This window comes from Bos grunniens, chromosome 13 (assembly GCF_055505025.1).
Source record: "Bos grunniens cultivar Pamir isolate PY7600 chromosome 13, Bosgru_T2T1.0, whole genome shotgun sequence".
Lineage (NCBI taxonomy): Eukaryota > Metazoa > Chordata > Mammalia > Artiodactyla > Bovidae > Bos > Bos grunniens.
In genome coordinates this window covers 18,422,357-18,439,726 of record NC_141177.1, presented here as the reverse complement: position 1 = coordinate 18,439,726, position 17,370 = coordinate 18,422,357, and the positions used below count along the sequence as shown (strand labels likewise).

The 17,370-nt window shown below is 46.0% G+C and overlaps 1 protein-coding gene and 1 pseudogene across 11 annotated transcripts in view; both read left to right on the top strand.

The window, feature by feature from the left end:
• The window catches only part of CNBD2 (cyclic nucleotide binding domain containing 2), a 62,140-nt gene extending 49,740 nt beyond the window's left edge, over positions 1-12,400 (top strand). For 3 of the 10 annotated variants that reach the window (XR_015139090.1, XM_086332112.1, XM_086332115.1), the window contains 2 exons: positions 5,770-5,933; positions 12,058-12,400. Coding sequence is in view for 4 of the 10 variants with exons in the window: in XM_086332112.1 (XP_086188238.1) it covers positions 5,770-5,933; positions 12,058-12,376 (483 nt within the window). In the remaining 6 variants the exon portion in view is untranslated. Of the gene's footprint in view, positions 1-5,769; positions 6,745-7,129; positions 7,653-10,725; positions 10,797-12,057 lie in introns of those variants that run through there. The other 7 variants (XR_015139088.1, XR_015139089.1, XR_015139087.1 and 4 more) reach the window with 6 other exon arrangements.
• Positions 12,401-12,764: 364 nt separating this feature from the next.
• Positions 12,765-17,370, top strand: part of LOC147360313 (uncharacterized) — a 57,465-nt pseudogene continuing 52,859 nt past the window's right edge. Inside the window, exons 1-2 of the transcript XR_015138808.1 lie at positions 12,765-12,909; positions 15,514-15,632. The product of XR_015138808.1 is annotated as an uncharacterized LOC147360313 (transcript). The remainder of the gene's footprint in view (positions 12,910-15,513; positions 15,633-17,370) is intronic.

Here is a 17,370-nt window from a genome sequence, read left to right as displayed (position 1 = left end):
ACGGTATAGGAAGGAGGAAGAAAAGAATGATTTTACAGAGGAAGAACTACTGAAAGTAAAGTGCTCCCTGAGTCAGGTGATCAAGGCCAACATCAGCAGTAATAAATCATGTTGATAGTATGTCCCTCATTTGTAAGATGATAAATGTGGGATGTGATGTGATGACAGTGGTGTACTACAGTCCTCTTCCCGATCACCTATAACCCCCATCTAATGATGAGGAAAAATCAGTCAGAATCTAATAGTGGGCCAACCCAAGACCTACCTGACTGGCAGTCCTCAAAACTGTCCAGATCATCATAAACAAGGAAGGTCCGAGAAACTGCCACATCCGAGAGGAACCTCAAGGGACATGACAGTTAAGTGTAATGTATCCTGGAGAGGACTGTGGAACAGAAAAAGGAAATCTAAATAACTCATTGACTTCAGTTATTGATGTGTATCCATCGTGGTCCATTAATTGTAACAAAACTATTACACAATGTGAGATCTTAACTGGGAAACTGGTTAAGATGTACCATCTTCTTCATTTTTCTGTAAGTCTAAAATGGTTCTGGAGATTATCCAGGGACTTGCCTGGTGGTCCAGTGGTTAAAACTCTGTGCTTCCAGTGCAGGGGACGCAGGTTTGATCCCTGGTCGGGGAACTAGGATCCCACATGCTGTGCGGTGCTGTCTGCTCAGTTGTGTCTGACTCTTTGCCGAGTCATGGACTGTAGCCGCCAGGCTCCTCTGTCCATGGAATTTCCCAGGGAAGAACACTACAGTGGGTTGCCATTTCCTACTCGAGGGGACCTTCCTGAGCGAGGGATTGAACCCACATCTCCTGGTTTGGCAGGCGGATTCTTTACCACTGTGCCACCTGGGGAGCTCTAATCACCACATGCTACTCGGCCAGGGGAAGAAAAAATGCAATAGTGGAGGGGAATGTATGGGTGAAACAAGTTTGACCCTGAACTCTGACCGTTGTGGGAGCTAGATGCCAGGAGATAGATGCTGGAGCTGGGAGGCTGGGTGAGCGGCACAGGGAGGGCGTGAGGCCTCCTGGTGAGTAGCCGTGCGCCTCAGTCTTCCTGGGGGTGGGGGCCCTGTCTTCTGATGTGTGGTCAGTCATTGTCACCATGAATCCCCAGGGTCCTCTTCAGACCCCTTCACCCCATGTTGTGCTGATCTCCCGGCGCTCCTGCTCTGCTGGACTGTGTGCCTTGGGAGGCAGGGAGGCCAGCCCAGCACTGTCTGGAGCCCCAGGCCCTGGCCCAGCCCTCAGTGCTGAGTGACTAGTTTGGAGCTTTTCAGCAGCTCTTCTTTTGCTCAATAAAACTCTGCCTCCTACAGCTTTTACCGAGTTCTTCCCAGCACCCGCTGCACCCTACCCACCCCCCAAGAATAAACAGAAATCAGTTTCCTTGCCACATGATGGCCTCTTAGAATTTAAAGAATGCAGTTTTGTTTTTCTATTCAACATTTATGGAGCCAGGCAGCATGCCAGTGCCCCGTAATTATTTTCTTATTCGGGGAAAACATTCCTCCATTCCTGCAGCGTTCATGTGACATGCTTTCCAGCCCTCTCACTTCTGCCTCCCTGCAGTTTTAGAGTCTCAGGGCGAGCTGCTCGGGACTAAACACAGGCCGCCTGAGGCTGGGCACCTGCCGTGAACGCACCTCGTGCCGGCCCAATGAGGGGCTGGGATGCCAAGCACCCTGGGTGAATGGAGGCACCGAGGCCAGGAAGGGCATTGCTTGTTCTGGTAGAGAGCGTGTGGGAAGCTGTGGCAGGTGGGACAAGAGGGACTTCAGACTTGATTCCAAGCTCGTGGAAGACTGTTTTTCCATGGACTGGAGGTGGGAGGGGATGGTTTCAGGGTGATTCAAGTGCGTTACACTTATTGTGCACTTTATTTCTATTATTGTTACATCAGCATCACCTCATATCATCAGACAGTAGATCCTGGAAGTTGGGGATCCCTGCTCTAGACAATCCTAGAAGGCTCTGGGTGGGAGCTCAGAGCAAGGCCTTCATTCTCCACCCATTGGAAGGCGAAGCCTTAATGACTGTACCACAGGGAAGTCCCACGGGTATTTCTTGAGCGTTTATCAAGCTTCAAGCTTGGCCTAAGGTGCCAGTGTGGGCAAGTAGACTGATGTCATTCTTGCCCTCGTGGGGCTTATGATCTAGTCTGGGGACAGACAGTAAACAGATAAAGCAGCAAATATACAGAAAGTTTTAAATTGCTCTTGGGAACAGAACAGAAAGCTGGGTTGAGCGGGGAGGTGGTCTTAAATGGAGTGGTCAGGGCAGGTTGCCCTAAGACAGCGATGTGTAAGCTGAGACCTGAATGAGAAAACAAATGAGCTGTGGACAACCTGGGAGCGAGAGTGTTCCAGAAAGAGAAAGCAGATCGAGCCTGAGGCGGGAAGGAGCTTGGCACGTGGAGGGAACTGGAAGGGAGGGCAGTGTGGCTGAAATGGAGTGAACAAGGTGGGAACCTCACAAGGGTGAAGCAGCCAAAGCCTCAGTGGCCACAGTGAAGAGCTTTATTTTCTCCTGGGAGCTTTGGGAAGCTGTTTGAGGACCTGACTCTGGCTGGAAAGTATAGAGTGGACTGGAGGTGAATGACTGCCTGCTGCTGGGCTGCCCTTAGTGAGGTCCTGGGCAGGCTGATGGGTTCAAATCCCACTCCATCACTTTCTGCCTTGTCACCTTGGCAAACTAGTTAACGTCTTTGTGGCTCAGTTTCCTTGAAGTGTAGCAGCTAAAAGCATGGACTCTGGGGACTTCTCTGGTGGTCCAGTGGTTAAGACTCCGTGCTTCCACTGCAGGGGGCATAGGTTTGATCCCTGGTCAGGGAACTAAGATCCCACATGCCCCATGGTACAGCCAAAATAAATAAATAAGTGCATGGACTCTAAAGACAGACCCACTTGCGTTCAAATCCTAGCTTTATTGCTTCCATGCTGTGTGATGTTGGACATGTTTCTTAACCTCAGCTCATCCTCTGTAAAATGATGATAATAAAAGAACTCACCTCGTGGGGTTCTAGTGAGGGTTACGTGAATTAACACACACCAGAGCTACAAGAGGGCCTGGGATTTAGTGCCTGCTCATTAAACATGAGTTGGTGCTATCACCACCATCACCGCCATCATTATCATCGGCATCATCCTTACTGTAATTATAAGATAAACATGACTTTAGACAAGCAAATTTCCTTTGCCCAACCTCATTTCCCACATCTAAGGCTAATAATCCCTATATCCCAGGGTGGTTGTGAGGATTAAATTTATATACATGTTTCTCCCACACAGTCGAAACTGACTAAAGAGCAGCCATTCTGGCTTCTGTGCAAGGCCTGGTGCTGATTAGAAGGGGCTTCATGGCCATTGCAGTGAGCACAGCTGAAGCGCGAGGATCTTCACGTCTCCGAGAGCATCCTTACACTCACCATCTTGTTTAGACCGTCAACAGGTCATAAGAAAGATGACACATCTCCATGCCAGTCTTACAAGGAGAGACAAGGCCAGGGCTCAGAGCAGATGGTCATTCTTTAAGGTCTAGAACTCAAATTGTGGTGGTAGTGTGGTGAGGGTGAGGGAGGGGAAGGTTCCAAATCCTACTTCTCGTCTCCTTCAGTTTGAGAATCCTTCAGAGACGTGCGGGGCAGGTGTTCTCACCTGTTTCACAGGAGAGCAAACAATGGGCCAGGGAGGTGTAACTTCACCCAGAGTCACATTGAAACTGCTGGGTGGCTTTCCCGGGGCTCTGGGGAGCTCTGGTCCTTTGTGTCTCAACACAAAAAATTCAGCGAGAGGTAAAGTGATAGACAAGAAGTGATTTATTAGAATAAGATGTTTGTGAAGCTTACAAGCAGGCAGGCGAGAGGGTGCTATGCCCAGAGAACTTAAGTGGGCTACAGTCTTATAATCAAAGGGAAAGTGGGGAGGGGGAAAAAACCACCTTCTTTCTCATTCTTGAATAGTCATCAGGCTTCCATCAGCAGCTCCTCCTCCAAGGTTGGGCAGGGGAGTTTTCTTATCGCCACATGGTCAAGCCAGGACTGTCATAGCACAATGGGAAAATTACTTTAGGTCTCAGTACAACCAGGGCCTTTCACTTTGAAATGCCTGTGATACGCTGTGGGTTCTCAGTCGTGTCTGACTCTTTGGGATCCTATGGACCATAGCCCGCCAGGCTCCTCTGTCCATGGGATTTCCCAGGCAAGAATACTGGAATGGGTAGCCATATCCTTCTCCAGCGGATCTTCCCAACCCAGGGATCGAACCTGCGTCTCTTGTGTCTCCTGCATTGTCAGGCGGATTCTTTGCCACTGAGCCACCTGGGAAGCCCCAAATTTTTGGTTGCGGCACACAGCTTGTGGGCTTTTAGTTCCCCAACCAGAGATCAAAGAGCTTGGAGTCCTATCCACTGAATTTGAATTATCACCGTTCTATAAATTATTGTTTCTATGTGTGCAGAGAGCATGTCCTGGGATCAGTAATTTACTGAGCTCACTAGGCAGGATGTGGGTCTCATGCCACCATTGTTTTGTTGTTTTGGGGCACATCGCATGCTCCTGTCACATGGTTTTGTTGCTAAGCAAACCTGCTTTTTAGTGCGATCATTGACTCACAGGGGTCTTCATACCTTTTCCTTTACTTATGATCCTTTAGTGGGATTAACTATTTAATCACCTACTTTGTCCCTTTACTCTGTCCCTATCAACATGACGAGTAAACACGGGGATCTTCCTTCTGAAGCCTGCATTTTTCCCAATCCCACTTGGCTTGCCTAGAGCAGACCTCTTGGTTTATGGCTGATGTCCTTCTTAAGCCCAAGACAGCTGGGCATTGCAAGCTCTGGACCACTGACCTTCTCTCCCCTCCTTGCCAGAGTCTTAATAGCTGAGAGGCTGCGTGAGCACTGGACTGGGACTTCAGCAGCCAGGACTCTAGTCCCAGCTTTGCCCCATCTCAAAGTGTCTCCTTAAAAAGGGGAATACAGTCCCTGTAAAGCAAGCAGATGGGCCTGCTGACCTCCATCTCCCTTCCAGATATGATGGAGTAGGAATCCACACCAGAGAGCCCAAGGAGCAATGGGAGCTGCATAGTAGCCGCCAGTGGCCCCAGAGCCTGTGACGGACAGAAAGACCTAAGGCTCCGTGGGGACAAGTGCTATGAACAAAGCCCTCCCGGGAAGCCCGGGAGGGCGTGGTGGCTGTAAAAAAGGGAAGATCTAGGAGGACAAGCTATTTGTCATAGTCCTAAGGAAAAGAAAATGAGCTGACCTGGCACAAAGAAGAGTTGAGATTGATCACCAGGTAAAGCTGGTAAAATGCTGCTACCCGGCAAGCGACTGTGTGAGCACAAATCCTTTTTAAAAAAAATTTATTTATTTGGCTGCGTCAGGTCTTAATTGCGGCATTTCATTGCTTCACAAGGGATGTCCCTTGGCTTGTGGGATCTTAGTTCCAAGACCAGGGATCGAACCTGCATCCCCCTCTTTGCAAGGCAGATTCTTAACCACTGGACACCAGGGAAGTCCCGCAAGCATGATTCTTGCAGAGCTTGCTGCCTGGAGGTAGGACTGTGGACAAAGTGCTCGGACGGTTCTTTGAGGACTTTGGTGTCATTGGCAAAGAGAGCCCTGGACTTCTCCCTATCACTTGCTGAATGACCCCAGATGGATTCAAGTCCTTTTGGGGCCTTGCTTTTCCAATCAGGAAAATTTGCTTGTAGAGTGGATGGTCTCTGAGGTTGAACTTCTTTTCTCTAGGGCCTTCACCAGATCCTCCTCCCGGAGAGCCAGCATGACACGCGGCCCTTGATCCTTGTGAGCCTGGGAGCTGAGGTGATACGGATCAGGAAAGAAAAATTTTGTGAACTGCTTGACAGTAATACAATAGAAAAATTGTCAAAGTTCAGTATCAAGTACCCCAGGTCAGTGCTGGAAAAGTGTGTACATTCCGTCAGATCGAATGAACAGTTTTATACCTCTTATTTTAAAAAGTGATAATATCTAGTGCTGACAAGGGTCGAATGAAACTGGTAATTGCTGATGCCCTCTAAATTGGCTCAATCCTTTTGATAATAATTTTAGATAATAATGTTTCAAGGGCCCAATACTGTTTCTACCCTTTGAAGCAATAGTCTACCTGTGAATTTATCTCTATATAACTAAATTATAGGGAAAGATACTAAGATGTTTATAGCTGCCATATTTATAATAAAAAAACAACCCCCCCCCCATCCATATGTGTCACACCAAGGGGACAGTTTAGAAAACAGTGATGCATTCCCTTAATAGTAACTTTTTTTGAAGAAGCAAAAGTAAAATGAGTGATGCAATGCTACATGAAAAGGACAGGGTACAAAGTTGTATATATACTATGACTTGGGCCTTTCTACATGAGAAAAATCTGGAAGGAAAATGAGCAAAAATGATAATTCCGTGGTATTGCCCAATTTGTAATGGTCATTCTTTCTGGAAGACAGGACTAAAAGGGACTTTCTGGTTATGCTTATATATTCCTCTGATGTTTGTTTTTGCAGTGAATATATATTTCCTTTTTTTATTTCTTTCTTCTATAATAAGGGAAAAAATGATATACTTTTTAAAGTTATTGTCAGGGTAGTAACATCCCAAGTGGATTTTCCCCTTTATTCTCAATGTTTGGTAATGATGATATATTTATTTTATAATTTAAAAATATTTATCCTAAAAGATTTAATAAAAAGATTTCTATTTATATTTCCCTAGTTTCCAAATTTTCCGTAAAAGTGAATACTTTTATAGTGTGATAAAAACTCTACTATTTTTTACGTAAAAACTAATTTATTGCCTGATCACTGGTCACAGAACTGTTTTGATCTTACACTGTTATTACTAAAGAGTGTTTGAGTGTATACTCCCTAGGATATATTATGTGATATGAGTAACGTAATGTTTATTTATTTATTTATTATATCCGCTGTGTGTTGTATACCTCCTATACATTATAAATATGCAAACATAGATCTTTAAAAAGAATAAGACTAAGATCTTGCAAGCTGCATGATGTGGCTGAAAATTTAAATTAAAACAAAAAAAAGCCAAAGATAAATATAGATGAAGTCCTACTGTTTTATTCACACAGCCCGGTGGATCTCATTCACCTCCCTGGGTGACACCCCCGGCACCCCTTCGGAACCGCAAACCTGGACTCTTGCAGCCATCTTAGCACTGGTCTCCTGCCTCCGTCTTCCTTGTGCTGGGTCATTTCTGCACACTGTGCTTTTGTGCTGTGCTATGCTTAGTCTCTTAGTCATGTCCAACTCTTTATGACCCCATGAACTGTGGCTTTCCAGGCTCCTCTGTCCACGGGTATTCTCCGGGCAAGAATACTGGAGTGTGCTGCCATGCCCTCTTCCAGGGGATCTTCCCAACCCAGGGATCGAACCCAGGTTGCACGCATTGCAGGCATAGATTCCTTACCATCTGAGCCACCAGGGAAGCCCAAGAACACTGGCATGGGTAGCCTATCCCTTCTCCAGGGGATATTCCCGACCCAGGGGAATCAAACTGAGGTGTCCTGCATTACAGGCAGATGCTTTGCCAGCTGAGCTTACCAGGAAGCCCGCGCTGTGCTTTTATTAAAACTCAAGTCTGGCCATGTTAAACTCCTGTTTAAAACCTTTCAGTGGTACCTCACTGCCAATAGGATACAGTACAGATTCAGTGCCATGTAAACAGCCCTTCATAGTCTGACCCTTCAACTCCCTGTAGCACTCCTGCTGTCTCTAACCCACTCTGGCAGCCCGGGCAGATTGCCTCCTAGACCATTGCCTTTGCCAATGTAGACCCTTCTGCCTGGAACGCCATCCCTCAGTCCTGCTTCCAGCCTTTTATTCGGATAAACTTCTCATTCTTTAAGATTCATCTCCTCCAGAAAGCTGGGCTAGGGACCCCTTTCTGTTTACTCATAGTCCTACAGCTCTCACAGTGGCCACACCACGCTGTATTACAGCTGGTTAGAGCTTTGTAGTTTGTTTGTTTTTCTTTAATGTGGACCATTTGTAAACTCCTTATTGAATTTTTTACAATGCGAGACATGTGGGCTCTTTCTCCCTGAGCAGGGACTGAAGCTGCATCCCCTGCATTGGAAGGTGAACTCGTAACCACTGCACTGCTAGGGAAGTCCTTAGAACTGTGTAGTTTTTGCACAGTTCTTTCCCCACCACTTGGTTAATTTCCTCCTGAAGACAGGGTTTGGGCTTTATCCACCTCTCACCTGTAGCACCTGTACAGTACTTGGCACGAGATAGGTGCTTGATAAACGTTAGTGAATGGATGAGGCCCACTCACTGTGGAAAACCGGAAGAAGGCTGAACATTTAAGAAGGTGAAGACCGAAAGTGTTTGCATTACTCCAACAATCCCAACTAGCAATATGTGTTTCCTTTCAGTACTTTTTTTTTACTACATGGATATGTGCCAAATATGCATTTATCATTCAGTCACACAAACTTTCATAGAGAAACCATACAGATATAATTTTGCATCCTCCCCGCCTTTTTCTTTTCTTGTGGTGGTGATGTGATCAGACATGGTTTTGTAAGCAGGTGTGGTGATTCCTGTGGTTGAGAAAGAGGTGAAGGCAAGCAGATCTGTAAAGTTACTTCAACCGTATCTAATAAGCACAGGAGAGAATTTGACATGGGCTCTGTATGACCTTGGACAAGTCACTTCCCCTCCTTTAGGCATCAGACTTCACTGCAGAACAAAACAATTAGAGTAGAACAGTTTCCCCAAATTACGGAACGTCTTCCCAGAAGGCTTACAAGATGATTTTAGGTGGTACACAGATTATAAACAGCTACATATTTATTTGAGTATGAGTTAGAAAAACAGGACTAGTTCACTAAACCCTTGATTAGACAATCTTGTTGCTTTTAAACCAAGCCAAAGTAAATATTTAAGTGAAAGAAATTAAGCGGAATTAAGAAAAGTATTAATAAAAGAACAGGTGATAATGTAGCTGTGATCCAGATTGGGGGCAGTTTTTACATGTATATGGATGGCTGAGTTCCTTTGCTGTTTATCTGGAACCACCACCACATGGTTAATCAGCTATCAGTTCCGTTCAGTTCAGTCGCTCAGTCGTGTCCGACTCTCTACAACCCCATGAATCACAGCACACCAGCTATACCCCAATACAAAATAAAAAGTTTTAAAAGAATAAGAAAATTTGGGGCAGTTTTGCGGGAAAAAAAAAAAGTTGAGAAACACTGATGGTTCCTTGCAGTTCAGCGATGCTCCAATTCTCTGATTCCTGTGGCCTATCAATGTAGAAAATAGCTATTTAGAGCCACCTCTTCAAAAAAGGGTTTAAGGGGGAAAGAAAAGATTTAAGGAGGAAAGAAAGGGTTTAAGGAGCGTTAGCTTCTCACAGAGCGTCATCAGTTAACGGTTGAATTGGGATTCAGAGAAGGTTTACACAGGCTTGAGCGTGGCAGATGTTGGGCCTTAGCGTCTGTGCTGCACAGTCAGCGCTCTGCTACAGTCGTCTGCAATGCTGACAGACAGAATTCTGGCTTATTCATTAATTGTCGAACTCATGGTTTTCTAGACTGCTAAAGCAGGCAGAAAATATATCCATTATCTAGCTCAAATCCCCCATGTTTTAATTGAGGACTGTGAGGCCCAGGAAAGGGGGACGTGACATGCTGAAGATGGCACAGTCCGTGGGTGAGACACCTGTCCCGTGGATGCTATGGGCTAGATTGTCTGAAGCCTGTCCCCCTGCAGACACAAGGAGCACATGTAGAATATGAACAGCTGAGTTCGCAGGAAAAAAGGGAACTCTCCCAAGGGCCCAAGTGAAGAACAACCTAAAACCAAAGCACCGAGTGTGATCTAGCGCTGGATGGCCAGGCAGATGTGGCGTGGGGGTAGTAACAGAGGGCACCATGTCCTGGCATCCTGCAAGGACAGCTGACAGTTGCAATTCCAGCGAGGCAGAGGGTGGAACTGGAGCCCCTGCATGAAGTGGAGGGCTTTAGAAGAGCTGCCCCCTTTAGTGAAAGCCTAGACTAGAATCAACCTGACCAGCAGCATCAGGAGGTGACGTAGAATCTTGTCTGTCTTAACTTTTACTCTGGAACAACAGCATCAAGAAGATCTAAGAATTTGTGGTCACATGCTTGCCCTCTCTTAAGTTTTGGTGAGTTCCTTAACCTCCTTGAGCCTTAGTTTCCATGTTTGTGAAATGCGGTGGTCATGAGGATGTGGTGAGTTAACAAGTATAAAGTGCTTGCTGCATGGTGAGTGCGGAGCAGGGTTAGACAGTGTTATTTATTATGTAAGAGATCGGGAGTTAATGGGGCTCTTTAGGTAGAGACTCTCCAGTGGTATGCTGGGCAACGTTCAACAAGCAGCTGTTTTGGAGATGGGAGGTCACCTGGAAGTGACTGGAAGTGTTGGCCAGTTTCTATGGTACACATACTCCTCCCATGGCCAGTTTTGAGCTACCAGCCTGTTGTCACTCAGCATGGAGTTGCTCTCATGAGCTGGTAGAAGCTGACACCGGCACTGCTAAGACCTAAGGTCTCAGGACTAACTTGTAGCCCATTCTGACCTCTAGATTTTGGATTAAGTTGATCTCTGTGAATCAGAGTTGATTTTCTCCTGGTCAATGCAATTTTCCGAAAGAATGCTCTAATGTGTTAGTGATTTACCAAGCTTGCCTCCTTAGGTGAGAGTACAGCTGAGGAGTGAAAGTCAAATGGGCCTTCCCTTGCTGTGGTCTCAGGAGGAAATAAGCCAGTGAGTCCTGCGCCCATCCACCATTGCCCACCTCTTTCCTACCCTCATGTGCTATAAGGGAGGGGGGCATAGTAGATGCAGGGCACCAAAACCAGCCAGGGCAGCTACCAGTTGACTTTCTATCTCTAAAGATTTGCCCGATCTGGACATTTCCCATAAATAGAACCATATATTAGTTTGGTAGGACACCCCGAATGAACTTTTTGGCCAACCCAGCACATGTGACTGGCTTCTTAGCATAGTGTTTTCAAGGTTCATTCGTGTTGTAGCCAGTTTTGGGTTGGCCAAAAATTCATTCAGGAATTTTTCCATACAATGTTACAGAGAAACCCAAGATTTTGGCCAACCTAATATCAATATTTCATTCCTTTTTATTGTCAAATAATATTCCAGTGCATGGACATATTATACTTTATTTATCCCTTCATCAGTCGATGGACATTTGGGTGGTTTCTACTTTTTGGCTATTTTGAATAATGCTGCTAGGAGCATTCTTATGCAAGTTTTTATGTGGGCATATGTTTTCATTTCTCTTGGGTATATACCAAGGAGTGGAATTGCTGGGTCATAAGTTAACTGTTTAACCTTTTGAAGAACTGCTAGGCTGTATTTCCAAGTCGCTGTATCATTTTCTATTCCTGTCAGCAATGTATTGGAACCCTCATTGCAATATCTCCACTTCTCCATTGACACTAATAATTATTTGTCTCTTTAATTGTCATCATCCCAGTGGGAGTAAGTGGTATCTTGTGTGGCTTTGGCTTATATTTCCCTGATGGCTAATGATCACATGTATAATTTAAAATTTTCAATAGCCACATTATAAGAAATAAAAATAGAGGGGTGAAATTAATTTTAATAATACATTTTATTGAATGTAGTATATCTAAAATATTATCATTTTAGCATGTAATCAAGGTAAAAATGACTGAGATACTCTGCATCCTTTTTTTGGTATTAAGTCTTTGAAATCTGGTATGTATTTTATACTCAGAGCACATCTCTAATTCAGATTAATCCCACTTCAGGTACTCAGTAGCCACATGTGGGTCATGGCCACTGCATGGAGTAGTGCAGGTCTAGGGGATGAAAGCGTGGAATGGTGAAGGAGGCAGATGGTTCCTTTCCTGGGAAAGGGCGCAGAGGTGGGACAGAGCTCAGGGTGTTTAGGGACTGAAGGAGTGGCAGGAGGCAGGACTGGAGGGGCAGGGGGTCAGGAGGCGCTGGTGTGGGAACCCCAACACCTGTTCCTTACCTTCAGCGATGAAGATCTGTGCCAGAGGTTCCTCAAGGAGAACAACTGGAATATCTTCCGGAAGGACCTGGTGCGGCTACTGGTAGAGCCTCGCTGGCGTCCCCCATTCACTCCAATCCAGCCCAAGAAGAAAGGGACCTACAACCCCAGAATTGTGATGCTGGATCTGTATAGCTTAGACAAGAAGACTAAACGTCGTCATCCCATTTTTATGGCACCCCAGAAATACCTGCCCCCATTGAGGATTGTCCAAACCATTATAGCACCCCGGTACAAAATCCAGGAGCTCCTGCCTCAGTATAAGAATGCAGGGGTCCTCATGTAGAATCAATAAAAGATGTTGGGTCAACCACCATGTTTTATGAATAACCGCCATGGGAATTGTGGGGCTTATAGTGAGGGGCCCTGGGGGTGACCTGGGGGTCTGGAGAGGTATTAGGGGGCACTGTCTCCCCTGGCACTTGTAGGGCTGAGTAGGGGACAGTCAGGAGTCCGGGTGTGGGGGTTAATCACTGGGGTGGCCTCAGGGTGAGAGGGTCTTATGACATAGATGGGAGGCACAGAGGAAAGACAGGGTTGTGAACTCAAAGGTCTTGCAAGGCCAGACAGGTTGTCTGAAGGAGTGTAGGGGACTTCCCTGGTGGTGCTTCCACTGCAGGGGGCCTGGGTTTGATCCCAGGTCAGGGAGCTAAGATCCATAGAACATTTGTTCTATGGCGGCCATCTTGCTGAAGCATTTGACTGGGCTAACACCCACGTCCGAGGTCCGGGGCGGCGGCCGAGAGGAGCTACCCAACGCCCAAGGAGTGGCGGCTGTGCGGGCGCAGGAGGGCCAAAAGGAGCTACTGCACGTTCAAGGTCAGGAGGGGCGACCTCATTCAAGGTAAGGAGCAGCGGCTGCGCTTTGCTGGAGCAGCCATGAAGAGATACCCCATGTCCAAGGTAAGAGAAACCCAAGTAAGACGGTAGGTGTTGCGAGAGGGCATCAGAGGGCAGACACACTGAAACCATAATCACAGAAAACTAGCCAATCTGATCATATGGACCACAGCCTTGTCTAACTCAATGAAACTAAGCCATGCCATGTGGGGCCACCCAAGACGGGCGAATCATGGCAGAGAGGTCTGACAGAATGTGGTCCACTGGAGAAGGAAATGGCAAACCACTTCAGTATTCTTGCCTTGAGAACCCCATGAACAGCATGAAAAGACAAAATGATAGGATACTGAAAGAGGAACTCCCCAGGTCAGTAGGTGCCCAATATGCTACTGGAGATCAGTGGAGAAATAACTCCAGAAAGGATGAAGGGATGGAGCCAAAGCAAAAACAATACCCAATTGTGGATATGACCAGTGATAGAAACAAGGTCCGATGCTGTAAAGAGCAATATTGCATAGGAACCTGGAATGTTAGGTCCATGAATCAAGGCAAATTGGAAGTGGTCAAACAGGAGATGGCAAGAGTGAACATTCCAGGAATCAGCGAACTAAGATGCACTGGAATGGGTGAATTTAACTCAGATGACCATTACATCTACTACTGTGGGCAGGAATCCCTTAGAAGAAATGGAGTAGCCATCATGGTCAACAAGAGTCTGAAATGCAGTACTTGGATGCAATCTCAAAAATGACAGAATGATCTCTGTTTGTTTCCAAGGCAAACCACTCAATATCATGGTGATCCAAGCCTATGCCCCAACCAGTAATGCTGAAGAAGCTGAAGTTGAATGGTTCTATGAAGACCTACAAGACCTTTTAGAACTAACACCCAAAAAAGATGTCCTTTTCGTTATAGGGGACTGAAATGCAAAAGATCCTAGGTCTGCTACTTAATGTCTGTTGAGGATTAAAAAAAGTGGCACAAGTATGGCAAGGTAGAGGATTTTATTCACCAAGACCCCTGGAGCCAACAGGGAAGTTGAGATGGTAGGCTACACGATGCAGCTAAGATTAAAGAGATAGATAGATGCATAGCAGCAGGCCTGGGGAGGTCATGGGGAACGGTGGGGCGTGCACATTCCCCATGCCAGTGGAGCAGCCGCTCGGTAGCTCCAATCAATTGATGCCATGGCAAGAAATAATGTGGGTGCAATACGGCCAAGCTTTCGATTTTTTTCAGGAAAACCCAGAAAAAATTCTAGGTGATTCCTGTTGTTGTTCAGTCATTGGATAAGACGCCATAGACTGCAGCACACCAGGCTCCTCTGTCCTCCACTGTCTCCCGGAGTTTGCTCAAACTCATGTCCATTGAGTCGGTGATGCTATCTAACCATCTCATCCTCTGCCGCCCGCCCCCCTTCTACTGGTTTTCAAATGTGAGCAGTAAATTCAAATTATTCTTGAAATACTGTGTTAGGCAAACAAAACACACACGTAGGCTGTGTTGGGCCCACATGCTGCCAGTCTGCCAATAGCTTGTCGAGCAGCTCTGTCTGACTGACAGGGTGCTCCTGGAGCCTGGAGTGAGGTGTGACCGTGGGGGCAGATACAAGGAGCCCGAGACAGATGGGCAGCGTGACAGGAGCTGGCATCCTGGGTGAAGGATGAAGAGTCAGCAGCCTGAGAGGGAGGACACAGGCCAGAGGCACGGAGATGCTCGTGGGACTCACGGAGGGTTCCTTGGTCCCTCTGGCAGGTCCTGGAAGCTGCCAGCCACTGGTCTGGGCTGGCTTTACTTGTTGGTAGTGCTGGGCCTAGAACTCAGGGTTCCTGTCCACCTCCAGCCTTGGTACCACAGACCCAGGACCTAGTCATCTCTTTCCCTCGGGAAACCCCATGGTTTAGCTTTGAGAGCCCCGAGGGGCCTGGAAGAGGCCATGGCAGCACAAGAGCCTAGCCTGGGAGAAGGCAGAAGCCCCTGCACCCAGTACCCACCCACTCACCTACACCACCCCTGCAAGGAGCAGACTCTGAGGAACACCCAGACACTGCACTCTGGAGAGCCTGTGTCTGTTTGTCTCATGGGATCCCGGTAAGCGCCTTGAGTCCATCACCTGCAGCCCAGGTTCCCCAGTGGCAAAATGAGCAGGTTGGACAAGATGGATGGTTTTCACCAGTGAGCAAGAGGTGAGTGGAGTTTGAAGAGCGTACTCAACATTATAATTTTGTGGGTTGAATTTAAAAGAAAACTGTTTTTGTGTTACACGGCAAAGAAGGAGGAGTAGTGGACTTCCCTGGTGGTCCAGTGGCTAAGGCTCCGCACTCCCAGTGCAGGGGCCCTGGGTTCCATCCCTGACCAGGGAACTAGATCCCACGTGCCAGAATTAACAGTTTGCATGCCGCAACTAAAGATCCCACGTGCCACAGCCGAGACCTGCCAGAGTGTTGCCCTAATGGTCCGGGATCGGGCGACAAGAATGAAGACAGAACATGAAATCTCGTGCAGTGGGTTGGGGGACCTGCAGCCTCTATTGGACTGAGGTGCAGAGTCCACTCTGAGTCCAGCTTTTATTCCTAATTGCAGACTACAAAACTTTCTTTGATCTGTCTTTCCCAAGACACTACATTGACATAGTCCACATCTCCTTGTTTTTACCCCAGGCCATTGCCTTCTGGGATAGTCTCAGGAACAATCAGAAGTGCGTAGGCAGTGTTCATACCTACCGCTGACCTCGTGGTCCAGGGTCCATGCTTTCATGATCCCCGTCATACTCCCTTCTGGGTGTGGCCTTGGGGTTTGTAACAGGGCTGTTATTCTAAGAAAAACATGAAAAATAATCATCAACACGGTTTCTTAATATATGCTGCTTTTCTAGGTGCTATTCCTGTGAAATTTCTCAAGGCTGTGAAAGTACATTATTAGGAATTCCCACTACATCTTCCCCTTCTTGTTTTTGCAGGAGTAGATACGCTGTCTGAGCAACTTTTTTCTTCATCAGTTCTCAGATGGTTTCTCTCATGCATCTGAGGACTAGACACAAAAGAGTTAAAAATATACATCCTGATATTATAGTACCAAGTAATACTCCTCCTAAAGTTTTAATCCACATCATGGGGTTAAGTTTATGTAAGCTTTCCTTGATTTCTTTAAATAAATCAGTTTCTGGGAGTAATTTTAAGTGGACATTCTGCATATTAGAAATAGTAGCCTGTAATTGGGAAATATTTAAGGATAGATTATTACGAATGTGTCCTCTCAAATGTTTAGATAATTGATCCCAAGTACATGCACTTTGATTATACTTATGAGTGTGACACAAAATGAAGAGATATTTCAATCACACTTAAGATGAATCTGTAATTTTAAATTTTGCACTTTGTTCCCTAGTAGGAGAACTGAATTTTCTAAATCAATCAATTGGTCATTAATTCCTTGATCTGTGTGGGTCTGACTTCCCCAAGCAGAGCTTGCATTTTGGTGCTGCTATTGTACAAAGGTAGTCGTTTGTACAGTTTGATGCAGAGCCACCCTGGCTACTGCTGCGGTTGTGGCTATGGCAGCAATTCCCACAATAGCTGTTATAAGGAGTCCAGTAAACCTTTTGGAATGTTGCAGTACTTCCTTTATAACCTTTCAAAGAGCATGTGTTTCAGGGGAGCCTTCCCAAGGTCTGGTTTGATTTACTGGAAGCTATATTTGCAATCTTCTTCTTAATGCAACAAATGAGTGATTAAAATTATAAAGTGAAGAATTTATGCAAGTATATAATTTGAAATCCTGGCAAGAAAGTTTTTGTACACTTTCATTGGTAGAAATTGTTCCTTTCAAGAGCACATAAGGATCTCTTACACAGCCTGAATGTAAAATGTCCAGTTTGTACTGGTATTAAATGTCAATGAATAATTAGTTTTATCAGAATAATATCCGTCCCAAATTTGGAATTTTTTAAGACTTAAAGTCAATCTCCAAATCTCTGTTTGCCCTCTTTCTTGATCCAGTTGTGGGAAGAGGGGTGACATGCCACTACCATGCCATATAATTGGATGATCTGAATGCGTGGTAATATTAGGATGGTCAAAGACTTTATGCACCTGCCAACACAGCCTGTTGTGAGGATTGCAGGACTGATTTGATGAGAGCAATTGGAGACCGCACACCCTTCAGAGGACCAGTCCCATACAATTCCATAGGAACCATTAATCAAAATGACTCCCTCAGTCCCGCGGCAATTATCCCACTGAATACAATCTTGTTTTTCAGATCTTGAATACAATCTTGTTTTTCAGAACAGCTTGCAATGTTCACATAAAGGTCTGTCTGATTTGGTGTCATTATTGGGTTCTGAGTCGTTATAAGCAAAACGCAGACCAGAGAGAAAATATAGTTGAACCTTAGTATAGTTATGATTTAAAGAATGAGTGAACAGCCAGGCTTGCATAG